This window comes from Harpia harpyja, chromosome 19 (genome assembly GCF_026419915.1).
Source record: "Harpia harpyja isolate bHarHar1 chromosome 19, bHarHar1 primary haplotype, whole genome shotgun sequence".
NCBI lineage: Eukaryota > Metazoa > Chordata > Aves > Accipitriformes > Accipitridae > Harpia > Harpia harpyja.
Genome location: NC_068958.1, coordinates 23,802,573 through 23,829,808, shown reverse-complemented (window position 1 = coordinate 23,829,808; position 27,236 = coordinate 23,802,573). Strand labels below are relative to the sequence as shown.

The 27,236-nt window shown below is 42.2% G+C and overlaps 1 protein-coding gene across 1 annotated transcript; it reads right to left on the bottom strand.

Annotated features, from left to right (window-relative positions):
- Window positions 1-783: 783 nt before the first annotated feature.
- LRIG2 (leucine rich repeats and immunoglobulin like domains 2) lies at window positions 784-27,236 on the bottom strand. Its single transcript, XM_052814604.1, has 18 exons — window positions 27,008-27,236; window positions 20,386-20,457; window positions 19,813-19,887; window positions 19,180-19,314; window positions 18,510-18,653; window positions 18,232-18,375; window positions 17,478-17,621; window positions 17,072-17,215; window positions 14,223-14,303; window positions 13,308-13,379; window positions 13,100-13,168; window positions 11,515-11,678; window positions 9,991-10,311; window positions 8,779-9,060; window positions 7,703-8,152; window positions 6,470-6,619; window positions 4,890-5,171; window positions 784-4,239 (listed from the first exon to the last, which is right to left on the bottom strand). The coding sequence occupies exons 3-18, from the start codon at window positions 19,881-19,883 to the stop codon at window positions 4,010-4,012; spliced, it is 2,883 nt and encodes a 960-aa protein (XP_052670564.1). The 5' UTR covers window positions 19,884-19,887; window positions 20,386-20,457; window positions 27,008-27,236; the 3' UTR covers window positions 784-4,009.

Below are 27,236 nucleotides of genomic sequence, written 5' to 3'. Positions count from 1 at the left end.
GCCGGGTGACTAACTCCCGCATGTCAGGCTGCGTGTACACCCAGCTCTCACGAACCTTTTCCTAGGATGCAAACTTCACTTGTCAGCAGGAACAGAGGATGAGGCAGCTACAGGAGCTCGGGTTAACTTGGGAAAAGCTACACAGTGCTGAGAGCTGTGGACAGGTAAAATGGTGAAGAATACAAAACAGAGCGCAGAAGAGCAAAGGTGATTAATTAGCAGAACATGAACCAGCACAAGAATACAGCAATAGAAATAAAGTTATTCAAAGGAATAAAAAAACTTACGCTGGCTTTTAGGAGGGATGGTAGCTGGTAGGGTTGGAGGCACGCACCCCTCCCCTCCTGCAGCAGATATGCAGGGGCATGCTCTCACCAACTCATTTATGCTGACAGTTTGTTGCCAGAAAGAAAATCTCTTTGGTACTTCAAAGGATCTGAGTAGCGGAACGACAGCGTTGGGAGCACAGTGATCTGCGAGTCTCCTGGCCCAAAGTCAACAGCACCATGGGAGAAGTACCCGCACATTTTCAGAAGAGTGTACAGGGTGTTTCCTACTGGAAAACTGAAATAAGAATCACAGTATCAGAGAATGGTTGAGGTTGGAAGGGACCTCTGGAGGTCACCTCATCCAACCCTCTGCTCAAAAGCAGGGACACCTGAAGCCAGCTGCCCAGGAACATGTCCAGATAGCAAAGTTTACTGTATTTTTTTCCCTACAAAAATTAAATATCATAGAACAAAAATGAATTATTTAATCTGCAAACTAAGTTACACTGGATGCTCAATGTATATAGCATTTTATTGAATGAAGGTATATTACAATAGACAAACATATATTACACATGCTATACAAAATATACATTCTTATGTGAGAAAAATATAAATAGACACTAGGAAATAGCAATAGGGAACAAGAGCAGTTTTGCCCACGCTGTCTTATGAACCCCCAGTTCCTGTACTGTTAGTACTTTGGCATTGATTGAAGAAACTATTTGTGTTTACTGAAGGCAGAATGGCCACTCTGTCCTATCTGCACCTCCTGGAGGAAAGGGGAAAGAAGAGACCTGATTTTTTCTGCAAGTCTACCTCGGAAGTTTTTCCACAATGCTAAGCACAGCAAGGTGTTCACCTACTTACAAGCTTCAGCTATTTACAACCAGCTTATGGACTTTAAAGAGATACCATTGTTCATGGAAGGATGCAAATGTCCTAATTCATAATGGCAGCTTTTATAGGCCAATATCTCACAGAAATCAGTGCAGCTTTAGCTCCTAAATGGCTTCAAGAGCTAGCACTTCAGTTTGTTCTGGTGCAGTCAGCATGAATTTTAAAGCCTTGGTCCTGGCCAAGCACATCTTACATACCTAAAGGGAATTCAATCGCACTAGGGAGTTGTGCCCAAAGTACACCTAAAGTCTAGACATCCACAGCTGTACTCTGACAAATCTGTATTAGCTCAACTCCACAGAAGAGATGAAAGAAAGTAACAAGCATTTGCCAAATGGCGATGGGAGACAGAGCAGCAGGAGGGGTGCTATTTTCCCACTAGTGGGAAATTGTGGGTCTCCATGTGCCAAGAGGCACTCTGCCACAGCAGCCTGTGTGAGTATCTGGAGAAAGCAGCAAGCAGCCCAAAAGGATGAGACTTTGCTGCTGCTGTAGTTTCATGACATGACCTTTCTCATCTGGATTTAAACAGACAGTACTGGGTTCCTGCAACACAGATAACTTTGGATTGAAAATAAGCACCATGTCTTAAATCCTGCCTGGAAAGGAAAAGCCTGGAGGAAATAAAAACAGAAAGGAATGAACTTAAGATTCTTCTTTTAGCACGTATGTTATTAAAACATTTCAGATGTCAGAGCCCAAAAAGAGTTTCACACCTGTGTTTTTTCTACTTTACCCAAAGATCAAGGACAATTGGATCCTCTTCCTACTAAAGCTGCTGGCTTCCAAAGCAACCATGGTTGCTTTGAGAGCATGGTAAAGAGCCCTTGATAATATTTGCTCATTTGCATAGATCTATTATTCATGCCCAAAGAGCTGTGGGAAAATAATCATTATTCCCAGCATTTCCTCACTCATTTACTCAAATAATCCACAGTCTCAAAAGTTTCAGCTGTGATTCTGCATGACTGCATCTGATACTTCAGTCACACCCCCTTCTATCTAGGAATGGATCAATGGGAAGTCTTACATACCTCTCTTGGGCTGGTCCAAAAAGGTTTTTCTGTCTTTATAAAAATATACCACACAGCTGTTTTCATTTTAGTACATATCCTACAGCTTGGAAAAAATGCAACAATGACTAGGAAGAAAGCCCCTTGCTCTTCAGGCATGAGTATACAGCATAATGTTGAAGAACTCTAGCGCTGAGCACAACATATTTGCTGAAAACCCATCACTGATGAGTCTTTAACCCCTTCTACACAATGGTGCATTTTCCCAGGAGAACAAACTTTTCAGGAAGTCTTTATAATGTTCTTCCTCCTAATTTTGTCAGGCACATCCCACTAACTAATGAAGTTTGCGCTTCCTCTGTCTCAGCAAATACTGATTTTCAGTATTGAATGGTTCCCTGCATACCGTTTCATTTCTCACCTGTCAAATATTTAAACATTTTGGCCATGCCAAGGTCTAGGGAACTATTAGAGAGTTCAACAGGGCAACAATTTTGCCTGATATTTTACAACAGAAAAGGACACAAGTGTTTCAAACTACATATGCCTCTTGCCTGTGCAGAAGAAACAGAAAGTCCACAGTATAGTTCACTAAGCATTTATCAAATGCTCTCCCAATTTATCCAATGCTTTTCATCACATTCTTTTTATAAGTTCACTTAACTGTCAGCTAGGAAAAATACATGGAGACCTCTCTGCAACATACACAAGGCTCTTCTTAAAGATAAAAGCTTAGATAAACTTCTGAAACAAACCCCTCAAAACTCCCACCTTATAGCTATTTTACCAGATGACCAGAAGGAAACATTTTCTGTATTGTTCTTTTTGTTTGCTATTTACAAGAACTTCTGGGAAGTTGGATCCTATAGCCTCGAATACAGGTTACCACTGCTTGTTAATGCAGGGTCTGTTGGGCTTTATGCTCTCCTGGACAAGACAGGTGCCTAATACAGAGATTTAAGGACCCTCTCAACACCTAAATGGGTCAAACTTGGAATTCTGCTAATGTCATGAAACAGATCAGCTTGCAATCAGGTCAGCCAGGCTTAATGCATACAGAGTTGTATGTAACAATGAAATTAATCAATAGCGCAATTTCACCACATACCTATAGTAAATTCACTTCTTTCCAATACAAAGACAACTCTATCCCCTCAGAAACAAGCTTTCAGTCCCACCAAAAAAACCCCCATATGGCTTGATATGCAGCTGTCAAGACTAACAGTATGATACATACTTTGGCATAATAAAAATATATTTACATTACAGCCAACACATTTATATGCGTAGTGTATACAAAATATTTATAAATGCAAATTTATTTACAACTAGAGTCCATTATTCATAGGAGAAAACAAGCCCCAAAGTTAGACTGGTCACAGATGCCTGCCAACAGTCTAAGGAACAAAAAGCTGGCCAAGAGTTTTATGCTTACAGTTACTGGGGAATTCCGTGAGGAGGCCCTGAACATTTGTTTTCAAGCAGACAATGCAGTGTGAAATAGCTATGCATTCTTGAGAGATTTTCAAAGCATACACCAACACAAAGGCTGCTTCCAACATCAGAAAATGCATGTTTTAATGCTATTCTTCTAGATATCACTAATCTTCCATGTGTTCTCTGTTGCACATTCCCATTTTCTAATACACAGAAATCCAAGGAAAAAGGGCATGTGCCACCTCCTCCTAGGGACTCTGACTCTGTTTAGTCAGCCTGTAATTGTAGACACACATACACAAGCATCTTTGGCCTTGGGGTTAGTCCTGAGGTAGTAAATACAAAAAGTCAGTTGATACGGATTTGCTTTCAAGACTTCATTTTAGTGTCTTACGTGGTTTCACTATAGTCATGAACGTTCCGTGTCCTATTAAAATCAAAGTTATGTTCACGTAACCTGTGGCAAGGTCTGGGTGAAGCAGCTTGTTCCCGGTCACTGTCAATAATGCCTTCGCTTCGAAGAGGTCGTGGGGTCTCACGGGCTGGCTGATGATGCAGAAAGTGTGAGTGAGAGCGCGCTAGGTCTTTGTTTACTCCCCACAAAGGAAGCTGAAAAGGTTCTGAGGAAGAAAAATTAGAAGATGAACAGGAGTGAGTTCATGATAAACACACTCAAATTTTAGACAGGTATTTTGAGTTGTGCGACTCAGCAATAACAGTCTGAGGTTTTCTCTATTTTTGAGAGCATATTTTACTGGATGCTCTCCCTTTTCAGCAATCTGTTACAGTAACCAGAAACAACACACACAGTTTCAGTGTGAATTTTTAAAAAGGCTACCTGGAAGGAAGTCAATATAAAAACAATCAATCTACAAAAAAAAAAATAAAAAAAAAAAAAAAAATCTTTTGGAGTTCTTTGAGACTCAGGCCAGCTCCAACGGCAGGGCTATTGGAATTTCTTATGTGAAGCTTTAACTCTTAGCTAATAGATGTCCTTGAAGTACATGCAAAGGATCACATTCCACAAGCTTTAAGAGATGAATTGCAGATTAAGACAGACCATCTTTTTAACATCACCCTCTTCAACTCTTGGGTACTGGATGCAAACTGAGGGCTAGTTCTGAGAACAGGTGGTTAATAAACAGATGAGTTACTCCACAAACTAAAGTTACTTGAAGAATTAGCTGTGTGTCCATAGTGAAGGGCAGCACAAGGAAAGCCAGAGTTATCAGGGAATACAAAGCAACAAAAGGGAAAAGGGGACACTCACCATTAATCTGCTGGGAGGAGATTTTCTTTTCACTTATTTTGTCATGGTTGGTAAGGAAGACAGACATGTCTCTGTCTGCTAAGAGATTATCAAGAGTACTGGTTTCATGCTGGGTGCGTGCTGTATATGTTTCCTTAGGCATCTGCACCATGAGATTGGGGAGAGTTTGATCCAGGGGGTCCTCTTCTGTGATGTAGGCATATGGACAGTACTCTCGTGTCCTGGAGTAGATGTTAGCGTTGTCGTAACAGTCTGAGCAGATCACCAATGGCGCTGTACCACCTGATAAACACGATGGAAAAACGAAATACTCTCAAAGAGGATAAGGATGCTTGATTTCCATAGACTCTTTCACATCTTAGCATGATCATGTATTACACCAGTACAGTTTGAAGGGCTTTTATACAATTAGCGTGGTAACAGAGTACTCAGCTTGACTGTTTACTGAAGAAGTCACATGACAAATGCTCTAGGTCCCCACCATCCAAATTCTCAATAGCACTGCCCTTCTGAGGCTGACCAGGGGAAAACCATGGACATGAGCAAGAACAATCTCATGTTTGCTCTCCTGTTTCAAGGGCAAAGGGGTTCCACGCAGGTCCAACCAGCTTGGGCACCAAGCTGAAACAGCCCTGGAATCAAACTAGAATACCTATCCACATAGGCTTACACTCTTATACCAGACTTGTACCCTGCATGCCCACACACCTGAGAGCAGATGGTAGAGTGGTCATTGAGACGAGCTGCTTCTCAACCCCTTCCTGATACAGATGCTAGTGTAGTAGGACTACAGACTAGAGGGAACGGATCACAGGACAGATGTGAAAAACTTACACTGAAGGATCACTTTTGAAAGATAGCCTATATAAGGACTGGATGGCTCCTCAGCATTTGGATGGTAAAAAATAGCGTCTCTGTAGACTCAGTGACACAAATATCTTAAAAAGCATCCAAACAAGATAGGGACACAGTGTAGACCCTTTAGTTGTAATTGTAGCAAGTGTATGTCTCGCAGAGGCAGTAATTTTATGCCAAGGACAAAAGGTACAGCAAGTCATCTTCCAAGCGAACTTTATTTCCACCTCTATTGCTTGGACTCTTGAGATGCCAAAGGAGAGAAACAGCATAAAAATCTACCTTGACATTTAACCTAGGAATTCTCTAATGGCATCCCTGCCTTGCTGAACAGATCACAAAGCCTGAAGCAAAGAGCCTCTGGAGGGAACTATATTACTCTGGCACGTGAAGGACAGCAGTCATGACATCTACACGCAAAGGCACTCATAGCAGATGTGAGCCCAGACATTGCTGGACCAAAGATTAAATGATACGCATGGAATGCAGAAGCCTTGATAGCACAATATAAACAAACACTAGAACAAAACCAGGAGATGCCTCAAACTCGGAACGATCAATGGAAATTTTCAGATTACCCTGAATTCTACTCTAGGACAAGTCACCTTTGATGTTAATATGCAGTATTACGCTGCATTGTGCAATACTGCCGCCAGCTACGAGGACTAGACTGTGCACTGGCATCCTGCTGAAACACAAGTAATACACGTGAGGGCTTTGCTTACCATCTGTGCCTTTATGCACGTAGCTACCGGCTGGAGGCATAAGCTGCTGATGGCTTCCTGCCTCTGAGTTACTGTAGCCTTCCTGAGGCTCTGACAGAGTTCCTTGGGAGGACAGATAGCTGGGAATGTCTGCAGGTAGGTTCATCTCCTCTGCAAGGCATAATTAATATCGATGCCATTAACAGCTAAGTGTGAAGATTTCAAGGTAGTACCAACACTATTACCCACATTAACAAAAATGTCATCCAGAATTTCAACTCGCATAGAGTTATCTTTTTTCCTACCTCAGTGACTAAAAATCCATATAGCTATTTGTCCTGGTTTCAGCTGGGATAGAGTTAACTGTCTTCCTAGTAGCTGGTACAGTGCTATGTTTTGAGTTCAGTATGCGAAGAATGTTGATAACACTGATGTTTTCAGTTGTTGCTCAGTAGTGTTTAGACTAATGTCAAGGATTTTTCAGCTTCTCATGCCCAGCCAGTGAGAAAGCTGGAGGGGCACAAGAAGTTGGCACAGGACACAGCCAGGGCACCTGACCCAAACTGGCCAACGGTGTATTCCATACCATGGGACGTCCCATCCAGTATAGGAACGGGGAAGTGGGGGCAGGGTTTCGCCGCTCGGGGACTGGCGGGGTGTCGGTCGGCGGGTGGTGAGCAATTGCACTGCGCATCATTTGTACATTCCAATCCTTTCATTATTGCTGTTGTCATTTTATTAGTGTTATCATTATCATTATTAGTTTCTTCTTTTTCTGTTCTATTAAACCGTTCTTATCTCAACCCACGGGTTTTGCTTCTTTTCCTGATTTTCTCCCCCATCCCACTGCGTGGGGGGGAGTGAGTGAGCGGCTGCGTGGTGTTTAGTTGCTGGCTGGGGTTAAACCACAACACTATTTCAAAACTAACAGGGCCAGAACAGCAATTTACATGCATTATTCCAGGTCCTGAAAACATCTGTAAGTTATTCAAATATTTATTTCCAAACTTCACTGTTTTCCCTCAATGTAGAGCAAATCTAGTGTGTTAGGAATAAAATCAACACACTTTTGATATTTAAAAAAAAAAAACAACTCTAAAATGAAGAAATTTGAGCAAATCCCTGAAGGAATTTTAGAAGGAAATCTTCAGTTCTTCAATCTTATCCATCTGTAATGAATCCAGATATTTCACCACTCTTAACAAGTGTTTTGGTTTAAAAACAGGGCTGAAGACTGTTGCTTTTGCACCTTACCTGTGTTAGTGATGCTGTAATCTTCACTCTTTCTTCTCATGTGGTAGATCACAATAACCCATACCAGGGATGTTCCCACAACACAGCACACCACGACAATAATCACAATGCCTATTGTTGTCCAGCCATCCTCCTCATGGACAATGCCACTCTGGGAAGAATCACAATTTGGAGAAGCCAGGACATTTAGGTAAATGTGGCCACGCTCGGTGCCCAGTGTGTTGGACATAATGCATGTGTACTTCCCAGCATCCTCTAGTCCAGCATCCACAATGATAAGGAGTTGATTTGCTGCAGCAAAAAAATGCCGTTCTGTGACGGTCAAAGGGCCATCGTCTTTAGTCCAGTTGAGGCGAGGGGCAGGACTGCCACCAGCTATGCACTGCAAGACAGCAGTTTCACCTCGGGTTACCGTTCTGTCTTCCAGGGGCCTAACGAAGGAAGGAGTTTCTGTGACAGTGGAGGAAAAAAAAATAAATTGTAAGGTAACTTCATTGTGCAACACCAGTGTGCACTCCATGATATTTAAAAATCTGTTCTTACAACCTGAACCTAAACTTGAGCAATGAAACACAGGATTCAGGAAATCCTATGAGTTCAGCTCTTCTATGGATCACTGCAGCAAACGCAGGTACAGCAAACATCCCCAAAATTATGCTAGCCACAGTCTGCTTTATGTATTCCAATTCTATATTTGCATATGACCATAAAGTTACAAGTCAGTGTCTTCAAAAATTACTGCACTCTAGAAGGAACTATCCTTCCATTATTACTCAGCATAGTTCATGTTAAGTGTGACTAAATTTGTTGCAAGGCAACACAAATTGTCTATCTAGTCTACACTGCTGGATTGAGATATGCCCCTCAGTTCTCTCCTGCAAAGATAATACTAACTTCACTGGTCAACACAGTAGCTTAGCTTCTAAAGCTTCACTGTTCAAAAATCATGTCAAGTGCTGCTCTTTGTACTATAACTTCACTCTTTAGGACTTAAGCTTGCTACTTACAGATAAGCTACACTACCACTGCAGAAGCGAAGGGATCCATATGCAAGCACAGATTAGCACACCACTTACCTAACACAGTCAGCGTGGCATTTGCTGACAAACCACCTGCAGTGTTTTGTGCCATACAGCTATAGATTCCCATGTCTTCTATTTTCACATTTGCAATAAAGAACACATCATCCTCAGGCATGACGTGCATCCTTCTCTCTCTTGCAGCAGGGAAGTCCGTGCCACCATCTTTCTGCCAGGAGATCTGTGGAGTAGGGTGGCCCTCTGCAGCACACTCCAGCCGGGCCATTGCCCCAGTGCGGATAGTAAGATCCATGGGGGTTTTCAGGAAAGAAGGTAGCTCTGGATCAAAGGAGACACAGTTTCAGTATTTTCAGCACCAGGGAAAAAGCAGCAAAAGCTCCACAGCACAGAATATCTGAAAACAAACAAATCCGAAACACACCTATAGCTCTCCCCAAGAGAGGGGCAGATTCTTCTGAAGAACTGCACAAGTTTTCAGCGGTCATTTCTAAGAGCCTATCCTCCAAATTTAAATATAGTACCTACAGTGTTCATTTAAGATGATCTGAAGGACAACATTTCTCATGGGGAAAAGACAGGGAAAAGGTTTAGCCTTCTTAAGCCCTTTGTCATGCTTTTTCTTCCCTGGTAATAGGGAAGGTGAACTTCCATCTCGTCAGTCCAAGTCTGCATTATCTGTTCTGGGCAAGCAAGAGCAACACAGGTACCTCCGCTCTCAGATACAACAGGGATCAGCGGTCTACTTACTGATGTGAACACTGTCTTCTTACCTCCCTTCCGTCAAGCCAAAATAAATAGAATCATTATGGCTAAAAACAAAGGACTTCATAACTGATTTTTCAGAGTTTGTTTCCAGTCCCACCGGTTATTTTTAGTTGAATCTTCCCTAGCTTTACAAACACATGGGAAAGGTGCTTAGTTCTGAAGAGACAGCAGAGGGAGCTTTTAGTTTAAGAGAATTCTACCTCCATTTAACCAGGTGAACGACTAATTGTGTTATAATGAAAGCATGGGAGATATCTGCCCCTTTTGAAAAGTGAATGGAAGGCTTTTCACCCACAAAAAAACCCCAAACAACCCCCAAACATTTCTTTCCTGCTTTATAAAAAGATATTTGATACTTCTAAATACCAGTAAGACAGTCTTGCAAGACTATTTTGGGCCAGCTCTAGTGAAAAATAGACTTGTAGCTATTCAGGTAAAGCTTTAGGTTAAAAGTGTTCCTCCTTTGTTACCATTATTGCTTACCATTGACAGTCAGCTTGGCTTTGTTGGAATAATTAGAGCCAAAGTGATTGGTGACAATGCACTGATACCTTCCTTCATCAGTGAAATTCACATTGAAAAGGTGCAGGACAGTGGTATACTCGACCACCTCACCACTTTGCTGCTGATATCTGGCAAAATTCTCAACCTCTGCATCATACAATACTTCACTGTCTTTACGCCAGGCAGTGGACATGGGTGAATCACTGCTGCTCACAGCAGTGCAAGTCAGAGTCACATTCATGCCTCGCAGAGCAAAGGTGGTCTCAGGATGCACTCTTATCTGCGGTTTAGGGAAATTATCTGAAAATAAAAGCACCAAGATTAGTTACTTTCCTCTTCAACTTGCAATAAATATTGCAAGAAAACTCACTCAAAAGACAATGTAAGCAGAAAGAAAGCTTTGGGAACAGATGTCCTGCTTGAGGTGCACATATTCAGCTGTTTTCAGTTGGAAATCAAGCTGTGAAAGAGGATTAGAACCACAGATAGCCGTACAGAATAAGCATTGAAAACAAGCAGCGTAGAAGCATGTCTTGAGGAGTGCCCTGCGTTTTGTACAACTGTCTGGAACTTGCTATATTTAGATCACACACAAAAGCCATGGTCAGCTGAAGAGCTAGGCTATTTTACAGAGGACTGAGACTTATTTTCAGATAGTTTAGGTATCTTGAAGAGCCTTTAAGTTCTACAAATACAAAGCATAGCAAGCTGGCAGTTCCCTCTATCTCATCCCACTCGATGAGAGTTACTTCCAATACCTATTATTTCAGCAAAGACATTTTTGTAGGCACACACAGCATTCAGTGTCAGGCACCATGGTGGTAATATTAGAATGGAGAAGTGGGTGCTTGTGCCTACATGATGATTATTGTAGCCTTTACCACCAAAAGAATGAAAGAATTGCATACACACAAGTAACGCTTATCAGACTGCTCACCCGGAAAACGGAACACCAGACTATTTCCAGGCCTGCCACAGACTTCACACATGACTCTGGGCAAAGAGTCCCTCAGTTTTCCATCTCACAGTTTGGTTACAAAAATAAACAGGCTTATGTCTGAAACTGTGGTGGCAGAGACCAGATAAACATTACAGATATGGAGCATCAGAAAATGTGCAAGAGTATTAACTACTCTAGCCTTGCTGGTATGGACAAGAACCAATAAGGAAGTGTCAAACAGCCCTTCCAAAGCTAAAGGCATTCATAAGCAGGGAGAATGGAAGCATAACCAGTTTTTAACAGTAACCTAAATGAAAACCAATGCAGTCTCACAGAATTACTCCCTCAGGTTAGCTTCAGTGCTCAAATACAACAAAACAGAGCAAAGAGAAACAGAACTAAATCCCGAACTCCAAAGCAGACCCCGTGATGTACACAGGCCCACATATGCATCATGGCCAAGACCAAGTACCTCCAGCAGTGCTACAGCCAGATTTCAGAAAGGCACCTGCACAGACTTGTGTTACCATGTTTTTATATCAAAAGTCATTAAAAATACAAACCACAGACAAAGTCATCAGGGTCCACACTGAGAAGGCTTTGTCCTGCTAACCATTCAGGATGAGCACAGCTAACATTTACAGCCTGCTGTAAATGGCTGTCAGTGAGCCACTGTGGCAGCCATTTCAACTGGCAATCACAAAGCAAGCTGCTAGTGTTCAAAATTCTGCAGAAACAAGGCAAAACAAAAGTGTGATTAAAGTTTATGTATTTCACATTCCTACATGTGATTTCATGCAGCAAAACAACTTAAAGCACATACGTTCAGTAATTTCAAGATTTCCAGTATTCTTTTACGCCTACGGGTATTTATTATAAAATGTTAGTTACATGGGCTATAAACAATCCAGAAAAACCTTCCCTCCATGTCAGCATTAAAACCTTACATTTGTTTTTAATTCTGAAGAAAATAACCTTGGATTTTCAACTTCTAAAAAAAATATTAAGCCTGTCTTTACAATTATCCCATCCCTCTTTAAAGCAATTAAAAGGAACATAACACTGCAGAGCAGCTCTACGTCTCAAACTAAACATACTTGCCATTAGGAAATGAGTACAAGCCTCAATACTCATTTTCATGCCAGATAATAAATATTTAAGAATGAAAGTGATTTGTTTTATACAGGTATGTACTGCAGATTGTTTTCTCTGCTCCACAGAAGAACTGCAAACAGGCAACAATGATGGGTCACTTTTTCCCCCACCATCTGATTTCAAAGCTTCCTAAATATTATGTACAAGTATGACTGACTGAAGAAAGTCCAGCATTTTAACAAGTGATCTGCCACTAGATGAATCCAGTAGTGAGAGAGGAGAGGCATGCAAACAAGCCACAATTCTATCCTGCTGTTTGCCCATGCATACCAACAATTCCTCACTTTTAAGATACATTAGAGAAGGCAACGAAAGTCTTTAACACCTAAAACGTGTCTCCTCAAACTGGCAGATCTTGCAGACTTAGTCCATCTGGCCAAAATTAACTAATTGAGTAACAGTTTTAAAACAGATTACACGATATTCAGAGACTTTATCTCAGAGAGATGACTGCGTTACAGTAGGATTAGTCTCGGGTGTGAAGGTCACTTCACATTATAATACTTTAAATGTCTGAAGATCACAAGAGGCTCTAGCAGCTTAAGCATCTGCTGAGCAAGTAAAAATTCTTGTCTAGTTGTGAATTTTAAAGTCTTTCCCTAGCCCCAAAAATGGGAAGACAAAATGTAGGTCTTGCTAACCCCTCTGAAAGATTCCTGATTAATTATTTCTTTTGTTCACTGTCTACATGCCAGCATGTGCTCAGCTTGCTGCAAACCCTTAAGATATGAAAAACAGAACGGTTCAGCACTGCAAAAAAAATATTATTTTCTACTAATTGCAACTAAGGAAATAGAGGTGCAGATTTTATCAAACCTTAAATCTAAGTATACTGCTACCGACTTTGAATCGATAATTTACCAGCATTGCTTTAAATATTTCATGATGAAAGCAGACACACTTCAGTCAACTTCAGCCAACCCTACAATGGCTGAAGGATTCTTTACAAGGTAGGACTTGTAAAGAATCTGTAAATAATTGTCATGAACTTACAGCTCCTTCAGGTGAGCCTGGGCAAATGCATTTTCTTGGATGGACATTACCGCATTGTTGCTTAAATCTCTGTAAGTTAAACAAAGAGAACAATAATGGTTAAGTATGATTTCATATGCTACCTTCAGTTAAATTTTTGAAAATTTGACAGAGAATACAAGACTGAAGTTGACAAATAGTCAGAAGTTCTACAAAGTAAAGTACTTACAGATGTTCAAGTCCTTCAAGACCAGAGAATGCTTTTTTGGTAATAGACTTAATCTGGTTTCCTTGCAAGATTCTGAAAGACAAAGCCCCCCCAAACCCAGAAACCAGTCTGAATGTCAATATGATCACAAATAAGACCCAAAAGAAGTTCCCTATGAAGTTTAACTAAGTATTTTCTAATTCTAGCTGCGCTAAAAGATCAATACTATTTTTTGAGCTTAAAGGCTCAACTAATTTTCCCAAGAACAGGGTTTCTTTTCCATTCTCAACTTAGAGATCTGGGTTAGAGATGTGTCAGAAGGTAATTTAAGACAGCAGAATGAAACAGTGATAAGTAGAACTTGGGAGTGGAGCAATAACTTCCTAAATCAGTCACAATCACATTAGTTCCTGAGACTGCACACTCATACCAAGCTGTTTGTTATAAGCAATGACTGTAGCTCCACAGGATGGAGCCTTCCACAAAGCACATGGCACTGGATGAAAAGTGCAGTCTAAGTACCAAAAAGCTGTTAATTCAATAGTGTTTCATATTTGCTCAAAAATACTTTGGTCTGCTTTTTTTTTTTGGTAAGCAATAACTTTTACCCAAACTAAAGAACCACAGAAAGTGACAATCATCACACAGCAGGACTGGGCTATTCAATAATAAATGCAGTCAAATACTTATTCTTAATTTCTTCAAATTGGTGCTGCTAGGTGATCCAGTGCTACACAGATCCAACGCTCCTGAACATGGAACCCAAACCCCTATCAAGAGGTTGTAGCACACAAGTGGAAACACACTGAATACAGCTGCCAACTAGAAAGGCTTTCTGCCTCATGCCACTGATTTACTATTACTCAATATTTTGCACTCTCCCTCTACTCCGCGTGCCTGGGAAGTACTGCCATCTCAATGGTTTGTAATACATACAGTTTATCCAGCCTGCCAAGTCCCACAAATGCTTCATTTGCATCTTCTATGGCCCAGGAGATTTCATTGTTCCGCAAGTCCCTGCAGGAGAAGAGCTTTCTTATAAAGAAGCCTTGTAACATCATCATGACCACTGCTAGTGGTGAGCTAGGGAAGAGAACTTACTGTTGTACAGGCCAGCTATGGTGTTCTGGCACAGCATCACCTGGAAGGTCTCAAAAATCTTTTATAAAACTAAGCTTGTCAGAAGATGAATATCCCATTTCAGAGATGCAAGGGAAAACAGAATTGTTCAAGATCAGTGCTGCAGGCAACACCACAAACAAATTCTGCAGTACAACTTCTTGATGTGGTATTTAAGGAAAGACCCAGTCTGACTAGCACTTGTCATGTGATGGACTATTTACCAGAAGCTGGGAGAGGCTCCTGAAGCAAGTTGGTTCATGTAAGTGAATTAACCAATACACTAGCAGCATTAGTCTTCCTGAGTAACAGGCTTATAATAGCATTAGCATATTAAGAGATTACACACAGGTTACAGTGTAAAGCTGCCAGGCACAAAGCAGTAGATTTTCAGAATGAAGTTGATATTCTGCTTACAAATCTTGTTACCAGCTAATGGGATTTCTGTTTGACCTCTGCACAGCACTTCGGCCCCTCACATAGAAGAGCAGTCTAAACAGCAAAAGCAATCCAGCAATATGGTTCAGAGAGGATTAAATGCTTTTTAGAGAGAAGGAAAAATAAATTCAGCTGCATTTTTAGCCCAAAAGGCATGGACTGAGCCAAGAGTTTCTGTCAAAGCCACAGTTTTCATCTGTTTTGATACCATTGTGCACAGAAGTCCCTGCAGACGGGAGTGTGTTTAAAGGAAAATAGACCAATGAAAAATAGTCTGTACAGCATTTTACCAGATATTATATGCATCAGCTTGATGGAGCTTCCAAGCAAGTCAAGTGACACAGAAGGCTAGCTACATATACAGGCAATTGTATGCATCATCTCATATAAACACTTCTTTCCTTGTGCTAATGGCAGAAAAATGAAGTATCTACTTTCCCTTAGGCAAGACTGTAAATAGCGTAGAAACATCCTGGAAGAGACTGGGATCAACCTCCAGGACATTGTCAGTGGTAACACATTATTTTCTTATTTTTCTTACTTTGAAATACGGAAGTCTTGTTCTTAACACCATGCAGCAATCATTTCCACAATTAATATATATACACTTTAAAGTTTAGGACAAAAAGAAAAGAATTTCATGATTCATGCATCACAAGGTCTTAACAAATATGACCTTGATACTTGCTCGCATTAAGTATTTTCCTCTTTGAAAATTATCCAAGCTAAGGTACTTGACATGGATGTGATCTAATGAGAAGAACGGCTAGATGAATAATATGCCAAATTTATTCCCAGATTGCTAATTCTTGTGATTATGAAACTTGTTTCTAGAATTATCTCCAGGTCTGCTTCAGAATTTTAGATTGTGAATGCTGGAGGGGTCTCAATGCCAAACTGCTCACAGTATTATGAAGTAAATAATGCAGCAAGATGTAAAACTTCAGTGCTATTCTTAGATACACCTTTAATCCCACTTTGCTCTTATTACCTTGTAGTTAATATACAGTTTTATGGTTTATTCTCGTTAATTAAAGCTACATTGCAGAATAGAGGCAGGAGCTGAACATACAGAGAAATATTTATGTCAGCCTTAGCATTGAAACAACCACTATACAAACAACAATGGAACTAATCTGACAGCAACACGGTATCTCCTGTTGTTTGAAGTATTTTTACACTCCACTACTCAGACCACTTAGCAAAATGAGTGAGCAACCCAAAAGAAAAGCCCCTCATTGTGTGAGCTGAGGAGTTGGCTCCTCATGCTTGGCTGGGCACAAATGCTTGGAGCCTTGTTAATCACCACCGCCCTCTGTCCCGCACATTCCAACCCCGAAGCAAATGGCCAGCCTCTCAGCTGTTGACGCCCCTGAGGAGCCCAGGAAAACCTACTAATTAATCTGCTCTTGTTCTTTTTCATGCTACTCTAAATCTAAGAAATTAGTTTTAATTATTTCATTAAAAGGTTGCATTAAGGTTAACAGAATATGACTGCTTACATAAATCTCTCTGGTAAGTTTGCTTACTTAAGCATTTATTTAATGAACTGACAGAGGGGTTATAAACTTTCACTCCTTTCTCAACTACCATTGTTTAGGATGATTACAACTGTTCAGATCTACTTGGGACACTTTTTTTTTTTTATGAAGAGCTAGGATTGCGTCTTTTCTTGTCAGAAATGCCCAATAGCTGCAGCTGCTACCAAAAGTCCTGGCAAGTGCAGAGCTGTGCCTCTGGCAGCAAGAAGTAATCCTACACCCCTCCTATACGCTATGCCTATGACTTCAGCACACAAGCAGGGTGGGCTAAACCGTACCTTCTGCAACCAAAAGGGTTCACCGCTTGGCTTCTGAGGTTCCAACCCTAACAAAACCCTCTGGAATAAAGAGAGGTCCAGGCTGACCATTCACTCCACAACTGGCATTTATACTATCCACACCTTCTCAGAACTGGTATGACATGCAACTGGGCACTCAACGTCACCAAGCCACTGTTTGTTATCACCACTAGAATTAAGTGGTTGGTTTGTTTTAGCTGGGCCAGAATTCTGTTATCTCAGCAGACCAAAAGATTATCAGCCCTGCCATACCTGCAGGCAGGCAGGACAGCACACAACGATGCCAAAACACTGATCTCAGGCTTGCACGGTGCAATATTCATTGTCTTTATTTCCAAAAGCTTCACTGCATTAAACTGAGATTTCACTAGAAGTTTTCTGTACTTACAAGGTTCGAAGATTTGTCAGACCTCTAAACACACCATCAGCAATGTGACTAATGCGATTGTCACCCAGGTTTAGTTTCTCCAATAAACCAAGTCCCACAAAGGCAGACTCCTTGAGGCGAGTTAGCTGGTTGTACGACAAGTCTCTAGAAACATTGAACATGCACTTTTAAAGGCAAGTAGAGGGGGATTAATTATGAAGATACTATTGAACTTAATTAACTATTGCATTTTGATTAATTTCTCTAACAGAACACTTACAAATATAAGTAAAATACACAGCATTACCATGGGCCTAACAAGGAAATTAAGTACTTCCTTTGGTAATTCATTCTTCCTACATATGTGCTATCCAATCTGTTATTGCAATATTACAAAATCCCCAATGAAAAGCAGCCCAGGACTTACAGCTCAGAAAGTCTTTGGCAGAACTCCCATGCATCTGGACTGATGCTGTTAATGGCATTCTGGCTAACATAGAGTTGTTGCAATGTCCGCAGACCATACAGCCAGCCCTTGTTTACTTCTGTTAAGTTATTATGTTCCAGTTCTCTAAGGAATTAGAAGGAAAAACATTTGCCAAATAGATAATCAATGAAACATATATTTACAAAAATTTTATCTTGTGGATCTCAAAATTATTTACTAACACTAAGCCTTAGGCAACCTGAAATACATTATTATATTCATTCCACTGAAATCAAAAGAACGAACTAAAGTATATGAAGAACTGAGTAACTCAACAACAGCTGCAAAGATCCAGTGGCAGAAGCAAAACTGTAATCTTTGTTCTCAATGAATACTTTTTTAAAAATCTCTTGCTAACACTGCATGGCACACCCTTGCGCTATCTCTGTCGAACAGTCACACAGCAAAGAACCATCCCATGTTATGGGGAGTGCAAACGAAAACCACCAAAAAGCAACCTACAGAGTCAAAGCATTCTTGATCACCAAGTGCGAAGAAGTTCGGGAGAGAGCCAACATCTTTCCACCTCTGAAATAACCAGACATGATACCAAAATAATGGGGAAATACAGATCTGTATTTCCTGTGAAGCTCATCAATATCTCAGTACAGCCTTGATGTAAGGGAAGCCATACAGGACACAACCCTCCACAGCTAGAGTCCCTAAAAGAAATTCCATGACTAGGCATACTCACAATTCTTCTATATTACCCAGGCCAAAGAATGCTCCATCCATTAGTCTGCTAATCCCATTGCGCTGCATTTTCAAGGATTTTAAGGACTCCAATCCTTGGAATGTAAGGCTTTCCACTATTTTAATCCGGTTCCTTTTCAGTTCCCTTTTATAAAGATGACATTCAAATATTAAGACATCTTTCAATAAGCACCACTTTGTGAAAGTCAAGAACACATACTGAGATGAACGACACAGCTGCAAACACCATGTTTTTAAACTTTCAAGACTGCTACTTACAGAAACTGCACATGAGGCAATTTGAAGATCTTTGGTGGAATCACACTAATCCTATTTCTGTTCAGCTTTACCACCATTAGTGAGCTAGATAAGTTATCAAGACAGCCTGCTTCTAGAGTAGTTATTCTGTTGTTACTGAGATTCCTAGGAAAGAAAGAGGAAAAGAGGCCTTTCAGAACATGGAGAATTTTATGAACACAGCTGCACAAGCACTTCAGAGCTACCACTTATTATTAGAACTCAAGTTCCCTGTTAAGTCACATCACAAATCTGAATGGTGGTATACCAAACTAAATCATTTTTCCCAAAGGAATCAGTGCTAGGAGCTGATTTTTACTGCATGCCCACGTTTCAGTTAGACATGGTTAAGACAGCGTCAACAGTGATCTACACAAAATGGGCAGAAATCATTCCATGTCCCTGCTGGGTGAAGTACCTGCGCTTTGACAACAGCAGTTACTGTTTTCCATACTATTTGAGAAAATGCAATACAGATCGGTATGAAAAGTATTTTATTTCAAGCACATTTGGAGCTATGTTAAGGCACTGCTATCAGTTCAAAGCCATGCAAGACTGCCTACTTTAAGACAGTAACTTAGAGTAGATGAGGTCTTCAACATTACTGTCGTAGAGCCAGGAATCCCAGACATAACAGATCACTCATACTTACAGGTACTTCAGCTGCATCCGTGGAAAAGAAGAAGCTTTAATTTCTGAGATAAGATTAGAACTAAGATCTAGATTTTCCAATGAAAGGTAAACTTGGAGTTGCTCAGCATTTATTTCTGGAATGGTGTTGTGTACCCTGAAAAATACCAGCAACAAATACAATTATCAAAACATCCCATCCTTCAAGTTGCACAGCTGAAACAGTTACAGGATTCCGTGTATCAACATTATTACAAGCCTCTTAAATGGGACATGTAACACACACTTCAAAGTGTTGATTCCTAAAGCAACACTGAAAATCCAAGAGCTATTTGCCACCTTGACATATGAATAGATTCAAATTCTGGGGCCTGTAGCTGGGCTGTTCCTTGTGGGAACTGTCACCCCTGGGCTGAATCCCTCCCCTTCAAAGCTGCCTGCCTTGGTTGACTGCATTTTATTGGTAATTTAGGGTGACTTGATTGTCTAACTGATTTGTATTTCTTTAGAGAGTGCTTACATATTCCCTAAAGCACTTTAGATGAGTAGTATTTCAAGACAAAAGAAGCTATGTTTTCCTACAACTTGATAGCAGAACTCTAATAAAATTCTCCCATTTGTTAAACAAGAAAAAGGCAGACAAGCTATTACTTACAATGAGAGAAGAGTTATATTAGAAGTTGTTTCTCCAAAATACGGAATTTCACTTAGCTCATTGTAATTCATTTTCCTTAAAAATAAAAACAAAAAAGATTACTGGCACTTCAAAGAGAAGCAACCCCCTTCTGCACACAGCAGAAATAACTCATATCACAGAATGCATTTAACAATTTTGTTATGTTAATAATACTTAGTAGTTGACAAAAAGAGATTCCCTAAAAGCTTAAATACTAATCATTTGAACAATTTAATAGCAAAGTATACTAGTTTTTACCATTTTTGTGGATACTATTACTTCTCTTTAATTTAGAATCCGATTTAGTCAAAACAAACACTTCTCATTTCTTTTTAAAAATATCGGTCTTCTAATCTTTAATGAAAAAGTTTTCTGCTCACAAAGCATCAGTTTTACACATAAAATGTGTTGCCAACATAGAGCATCCATTTTTAATTAACCGGCACTGAATATTTCTACAAGTCAGACCAGATATCTAGACATGCAATGAAACGCACTAATTAGAATTAGGTAGGATATCTTTAGAGTTTATCCTCATAAAAAACAACTTACACTTCTTGTAGTGTATGAACAGACAAATCAATGCTCCAGTTGGATGACAATAAATGATTATGACTTAAATCCCTAGAGAACAGAGAGAAAAGTTATTCTACTCCTGGAATAATAATAAAAAAAAAAAACCCACAAACATGTATGCTTTATTCAACCTAAAAGTTTTAAACCACATTTATGATACATACAATTCCTCCTTCACCAAAGGAAGAAGAGAATCCTCCTAGCTTCTTCTAGTGGTCACTCACAATAAAAGTCTAGACAGTTATATTTCTCTACTTGAATCAAATAACTTCTTGTTAAAAAGGCTTCTTGAAAGAAAGATCATACCTGACCAAAACATTTTTCCTTTAAATCATACCTTTACAGACAATACTTGCCTATCTTTCTTACAAAATGCCTGTTATTGAACTGTTTCCTGTAGCAACGATCCCCATTTTGTCCGCCTGCCCAGCTTTTCAAAGACGCTGACTAGTCAAGGCAGGCTTATTTTAAAGGAACAACATACACACTACACACAATTACCAAACAAGCTGGAGGGGAGAGAAACATGAGGCTGGGAAGCTTACAGACGGCATGCTTTAGTGCCAGTTGGTTTTGCTTATAGGAAACAAATGCAGGAGTTGGAGTATTAAATGGGCAAGAGAGTCGTTAAATCTGGTTTTAAAGCCCATACTGGATGTTGATGCTATTCCGATTGCTTTAACTTTAAAGCAGTATTTTACTTTTGCCTTGGACTTGGTGCATAAAGTGTTACAGGAAGGGGGGGAAAAAAAAAGGTCCACTTCTGAGAGCTAACTCTTTGGGCAGGAACTATCTCTGTTTTGTGACATGAGTCAAAGCATGACCAAAAAAAAAAAAAAAAAAAAAATCATGTTTGTGATGGAAACCTGGTTCTAGCCATACCAGTGAGGACGGACAGACATCAGTCCAAAGGGTGAAACCAACTCATCTTTTTGATGCCTTTCTGGCACAAGTGCAGAACAGAGACGAATCCCCAAAGCTCATGCTGTCGTGTGTTGAAACAGGCCTGTCACTGCCACCGAGCTCGTGAAACATGACTGATATCCTCACCACAGTCAGAAAACTGCTGATAGGTGCATATATAACTGGACACTGCCTATTAAATCAAAAAGTCTGTCTCTGCTAGCTAGTTGTGCCTGTCTGTCAGCAAGGCATCACACTTCTCACTCCATTTCCAATTCTGATGTCAAAGACAGAGGTATAATGAGCTATTTTCAGCAAAAGCTGTTCACCTCCTGATGAGCTTCTCTGATAAGGTCCTGTATCACTGATTCTCTTTAATGATTACAGACGTAGCACAGTACGTATTTACTACAGCTAGTCTTCAGATTATAAGGCAGGCTGCAGCTCTGCTGACACAGGAGACAAAATTATCCTTTAAGAACAAAACTACTATGTATCTGTTAAAAAGAATAGTAAAGTGTAATTGATCACAGTTAAAAATATTTCTGTTGACAACCAGGCTCAGGCAGCCAGGGCACCCACACACTTGTCTACTCTTGCAACAGCTTTGGGCCTGTGGTCGACTTCAACTACCCCAAGGGTCAAACCTGTACAGGCACGAAGCTGCCCAAAAACCATGACTAGGGAAAGAAAAGAAATTGTACTGATGCCCTGACTGAAGAAGGGGTTGCAGGACAAATTTAACCCTTGCCAAGTACCAGCAAGCATCCATCGGTGGGTGTTAATGCTGCCACAAGAACCATCCATGCAGGGAAGACTTGCCGCTAACCAGAAGACAACCTGAGCAGGACCTGGTTTTATTCACCCCAGTGCTCATGGCACCAGATATACTTTTGATCTGTAAGACCAGAATCTATTGGGAGAGAGCAAGGACTTGACAGACTATTTGTTGTTAACTTCCACTCAGGCTCAGCAATAAAGATACCGTTCTAGCAATGAATTATTAAAATCCTGGGTGTCATGGCAAGTCAGATGGTTGTTAATGTATTCTTTTAATTACATCAAGACGTAAATTACACAGATACAGCAGCAAACAGGTTTGCAAACAATTATTCGTTCCTACAATTTAAAAAAAATAAAAATCAAGAGAACATTGCACATGCAGCCGCTGAACGCTACTCTGCAGGCCTGCTCCCTCAATATACGTAGTAATTAACCCATCCTAAATGCCAATAACACATAAAACCAACCGAGTATGAACTGCTCCTTGAGCAGCATTCCCATGTCAGGAGAGGCAGAGCGCTCAGGACACCCTCTCAGTCTGTCTGGATCCACCCTGCCCACCGCAGCTGGAGCCCGGCTCAGCCCCGGGGCTCTGGGCATGCCGAAGGAGCCCGGCACGGCCCGTGGGAGCCATCAGACACGCACAGCGGCGGGGACAGCGCTGATCCCAAATCCCAGAGGAAGACTCTTTCCTGGATCTTTCAAACATGCAGGCACCCAGCCAGTGCTGAGGAGACTAATCTTGGTAGCAGTGGGCTTAACCAGACCGGGAGTACTAAGCCACACTATTTCCAAAGGACCTGAGCGCAACATGGAGGAAGGATGAGACAATGGACACAGAAGACAGTAACACACTCCTCAGGGTGTCCAGATAATACGCTGATGAGCAAAACCATGCCGTGGGTGCTGAGCCAGACCAACCTGTGTGTCAGGCATGGTTAGCGGGCACTGACAAAGATCTCAGGAGTCAGATTAATATGCAAAGAAAACAGAAACTTGATTTTTCTAAGGCTTTCAGGAAGAATATTTCAGTTGGAAGGGACCTACAATGATCACCTAGTCCAACTGCCTGACCACTTCAGGGCTGACCAAAAGTTACAGCAAATTATTAAAGGCATTGTCCAAATGCCTCTTAAACACTGACAGGCATGGGGCCTGGGTGATGAGGATCTGCTAACATTAAGCTATCCCCCACCCCCAGCCTACTGTCTTACAACTAAGTTAGAAATTAAGATTTTAATTTAGAAAGCCCAGGCAAGTATTTTTCTATTATTACTCAGATTTGGACTACAACAAAGATTTCATTAACAGTAAGTCCTCATTCAAGAAGTTGGGTATAGTTCATACATAAAACAGTTCTGACATTATTTATACCTAGTTACTGTTACTGATGCTTTTTGAAATAGACTGACTGATCACTAAATACAAAGTGAAATACATTGCCTCATTTTCTGCGTTTATAGTTCAATCACACAGCTAAGATTCCTGCTGTCATGCAGAACCAGATATAATTCCCTTGCTCTGAAAAAGCCAAAACCCAAGAACCCGTCATTTTAGAAACACTTGCATTTTTGCTGAGGCCCATGTTATGCAAGATACAGAGCAAACATGCAAAACTTGTATTTTAGAGATTCATCTGGTATTGTATATAAAATCATCTAAACATTCATTATGAGCTTAAGTGGTATTCATCTCAAGTAAATAAAACAGAATGCACACACCAAACTGATTACTGTATACTTAGTCCTGGAGAACGATCTTAATTCAGCCCAACTGAGAATACCCACTTCCTCCCTGTGGCACTGTGCTGGTAAAGGTGTTGATGCAGCAAGGCAGCCAGCCATTTGAGCTGAAAATACATAAGCTCACCCAAAAAACCTGTTGCGAATGGAACCTGCTGAACTAATTAACTGATACCTATTCTACTTTTATTCATCGTCTCCCTAGTTACCAGGATACATAAACACACTGTCAGGCACTAGTACAGGACTGGAAGGCAGCGACCACCAGCATTGTGCTTCCCTTTCCCCCTACAGATGACTGCCCTACAAACAGGGCTTGCATCCCTTGTTCTAAAGAATGTAATGTTAAGATACATATCAAAAAATATTCAGTAACTCCTTGACTTCCCTACCCTTTTCAACACCCACCAGGTTATCCACAAAACATATGTAATTCAGCAGGAAAAATGAAGTTACAGTTGCCTGAATACTTCTATCATGAAAACAAGTTCTGAAGGTACTCTCCTGGCCTTATTAAAAACAAAAACCCCAAACAAAACCAAAAACCCCACACACTGGAAGCATCACCTGCAAGTAGTTTGAAAGAGTTAGGAAAAACAAGAATTTTTAGTCCTCAAAGTTATGTGAAATGATATCACAGAACTAAGAGGGAAAAGCACATGAAGGACTTTTTCATGCGAGACAAATTAAGCTTTGACTAATTTTAAACAGCTTGTATGCATTATAGCTCATTTAGATTCAGAACTGCTAGAATAGTCCTAGTGAAGAAAAAATGTCACACACACACACACTTCGTGTGCCAAAATCCTGAAAGCCACAACAGAGAACATACACAGAATGGACTGAGAGCAGCCCTGAGGAGAAGGACTTGGGGGTGTTGGTTGACGAGAAGCTCAACATGACCCGGCGATGTGTGCTCACAGCCCAGAAAGCCAACCATATCCTGGGCTGCATCCAAAGAAGCATGACCAGCAGGTCGAGGGAGGGGTTCTCCCCCTCTACTCCACTCTGGTGAGACCCCACCTGCAGTTCTGCCCCCAGCTCTGAGGTCCTCAGCACAGGAAAGACAAGGACCTGTTGGAGCGGGTCCAGAGGGGGGGCCACAAAGATGATCCGAGGGCTGGAACACCTCTCCTGTGAGGAAAGGCTGAGGGAGTTACGGTTGTTCAGCCTGGAGAAGAGAAGGCTCCAGCAGCCTGCCAGTACCTAAAGGGGCCTACAAGAAAGCCGGAGAGGGACTTTTCACAAGGGCATGAAGTGATAGGACAAGGGGTAACGGCTTTAAACTGAAAAAGGGTAGATTTAGATTAGATGTAAGGAAGAAATTCTTCACTGTGAGGGTGGTGAGGCACTGGAACAGGTTGCCTGGAGAAACTGTGGATGCCCCATCCCTGGCAGTGTTCAAGGCCAGGTAGGATGGGGCTTTGAGCAACCTGGTCTAGCAGAAGGCGTCCCTGACCATGGCGGGGGGTTGGAATGAGCTGATCTTTAAGGTCCCTTCCAATCCAAACCATTCTATGATACACTTAATTATTGTTTGCAGCGCATGTCAGATTGCATAACATAGCACAGCGCCAGCACCACTTCTTCCCATTGCGTTTTGTGCCAAGCAGTTTTAAACGCACCCTCTATCAGCTTGGAGAAAGATACAAGTATTTGTTGAAGCTTGAAAACTTGCTCTCCAAACAGCACGGATATCATTTTGCTTATTAGCCACCTGATGAACTGCCAACTCACTTTTCCAGGCACTGACACCCTCCCTGACAAGTGCTAATGTTAAGATATCCTCGTACCTTTCTAAACTTGAACAGTTTCACAGACAAGTTAGTGGTATTTCTGTGCTGAAATACACATTTTCTCTTAAACATTTCCAGTTGCTTACCATGCAGGGAAAGAAAAGAACTACAGAACCACAAAGGGGCAAGAAGGTGACAAGCTTCCTTAGACATGCCCAGTTTTTAATACAGATCAGACTGTTGAGTCCTGCTAGAGGAATGCCTGGAGTTAACTGAACAGTGGTTTGTATGTTTATACTATCTTCCAAAGAGGCTTTTTTTTCCTCTTGGTCTGGAATAATGTTACTTCTATCAACCGGGAAAGACGATCACTCCACGACGGCCTGAGAACTCCCCTGTGCACAAAAGAGGGATTTGATATCCCTCATACTTCAGCACCTCTTCCACCCGAGTACGCTGTAGCCAAAGGTAACAAACGCAATGGTGACTGTAACAGTAACGGCCAAGGAAAGATAAAGGCGTACCGCACTCGACCCCGTGTGAACACTATTTAGCACAGTCTAATTAAAGTCTTGGGAGCAGAGATGAAGGGTGGCTCTTAGTTCTTTTGTCGGTTTTTTCAGAAAAACAATGGCAGTAAACATCAAGGGGAGTCCAGAATGGTTTTCCTGAGGGAGAAAGAAAGAGTCACAGAGTCGCAAAGCAGCAAAGGGATGCAGAGGAAATCAGAAGCAGTAGGAACTGCCACAGCACCCAGCCGAAGTCAGGAGCCAGAAGGAGTACTTCCAAGGACAATCATAAGGGACTGCGTCCTACAGCCTGACCTGAAATAAACGTTAAGTCCTGGCTTGACTGGCGTTGCCAAAAGTCTTACTAACCACAGCCTGCTTCTGCTTCACGCTCCTCTCAAATGTTACCGTAGCGTACCAGGATACGAAAGGCAGGAAAGCTGTGCCTCGGCGACCCCGAAGCACGGAGCCTTCCTTCGGGCGCTTGCTGGCGCAGCGGGGCCAGACCCTCCTCCGCTACTGCGGTTTTGACTCGGCCGCTGCCGCTGCTCCTGCGAGCCAGGCTCCGGAGCCGGCGGCTGCTTGTTTCCTCCCCCGCCGCCGCAGCACTGCCCACGGCGCCCCGGGCCCGTGAGAACAGCCCACAGACACCGAGCGCCGGCACCGCCGGCCACTGCGGCGGGCCGCGCCCGCCCCAGAGCCACACCGCGGCGGCCGGAGGCCTCCCGCAGGCCCCGGCCTCGTACAGCCCTCCGCCGCCGGGCCCCGCACGCCCCCGCCGGGACGCCGCTAGGCCCAGGCCCCGGCCCCGCACGCCCACCCCTCCGCCGCCGCCCGTTAGGCCGCGGCCTAGCGCACAGCCCGCCGCCCGCTAGGCCCCGCGGCCCACGCCGCGCCCCGCCGCCCGCCCGCTGCGCTCACTCACAGGCCCGTGGTGCCGGCGGGCAGCGGCGGGATCCTCCGCGGGCCCGGCCCGCCGGGCAGGCGGTGCCGGCTGCAGTCCAGCAGGCCGCGGCGGCAGGAGCAGGGCGCGGCGCAGGGCTCGGCGGCGGCCGCCCGCGCCCACAGCGCCGCCGCCGCCGCCAGCAGCACCACCAGCAGGGTCCGCGGCAGCGCCCCGCGGGCGGCCCGCACGCCCGGCCCCGCTCCCCGCA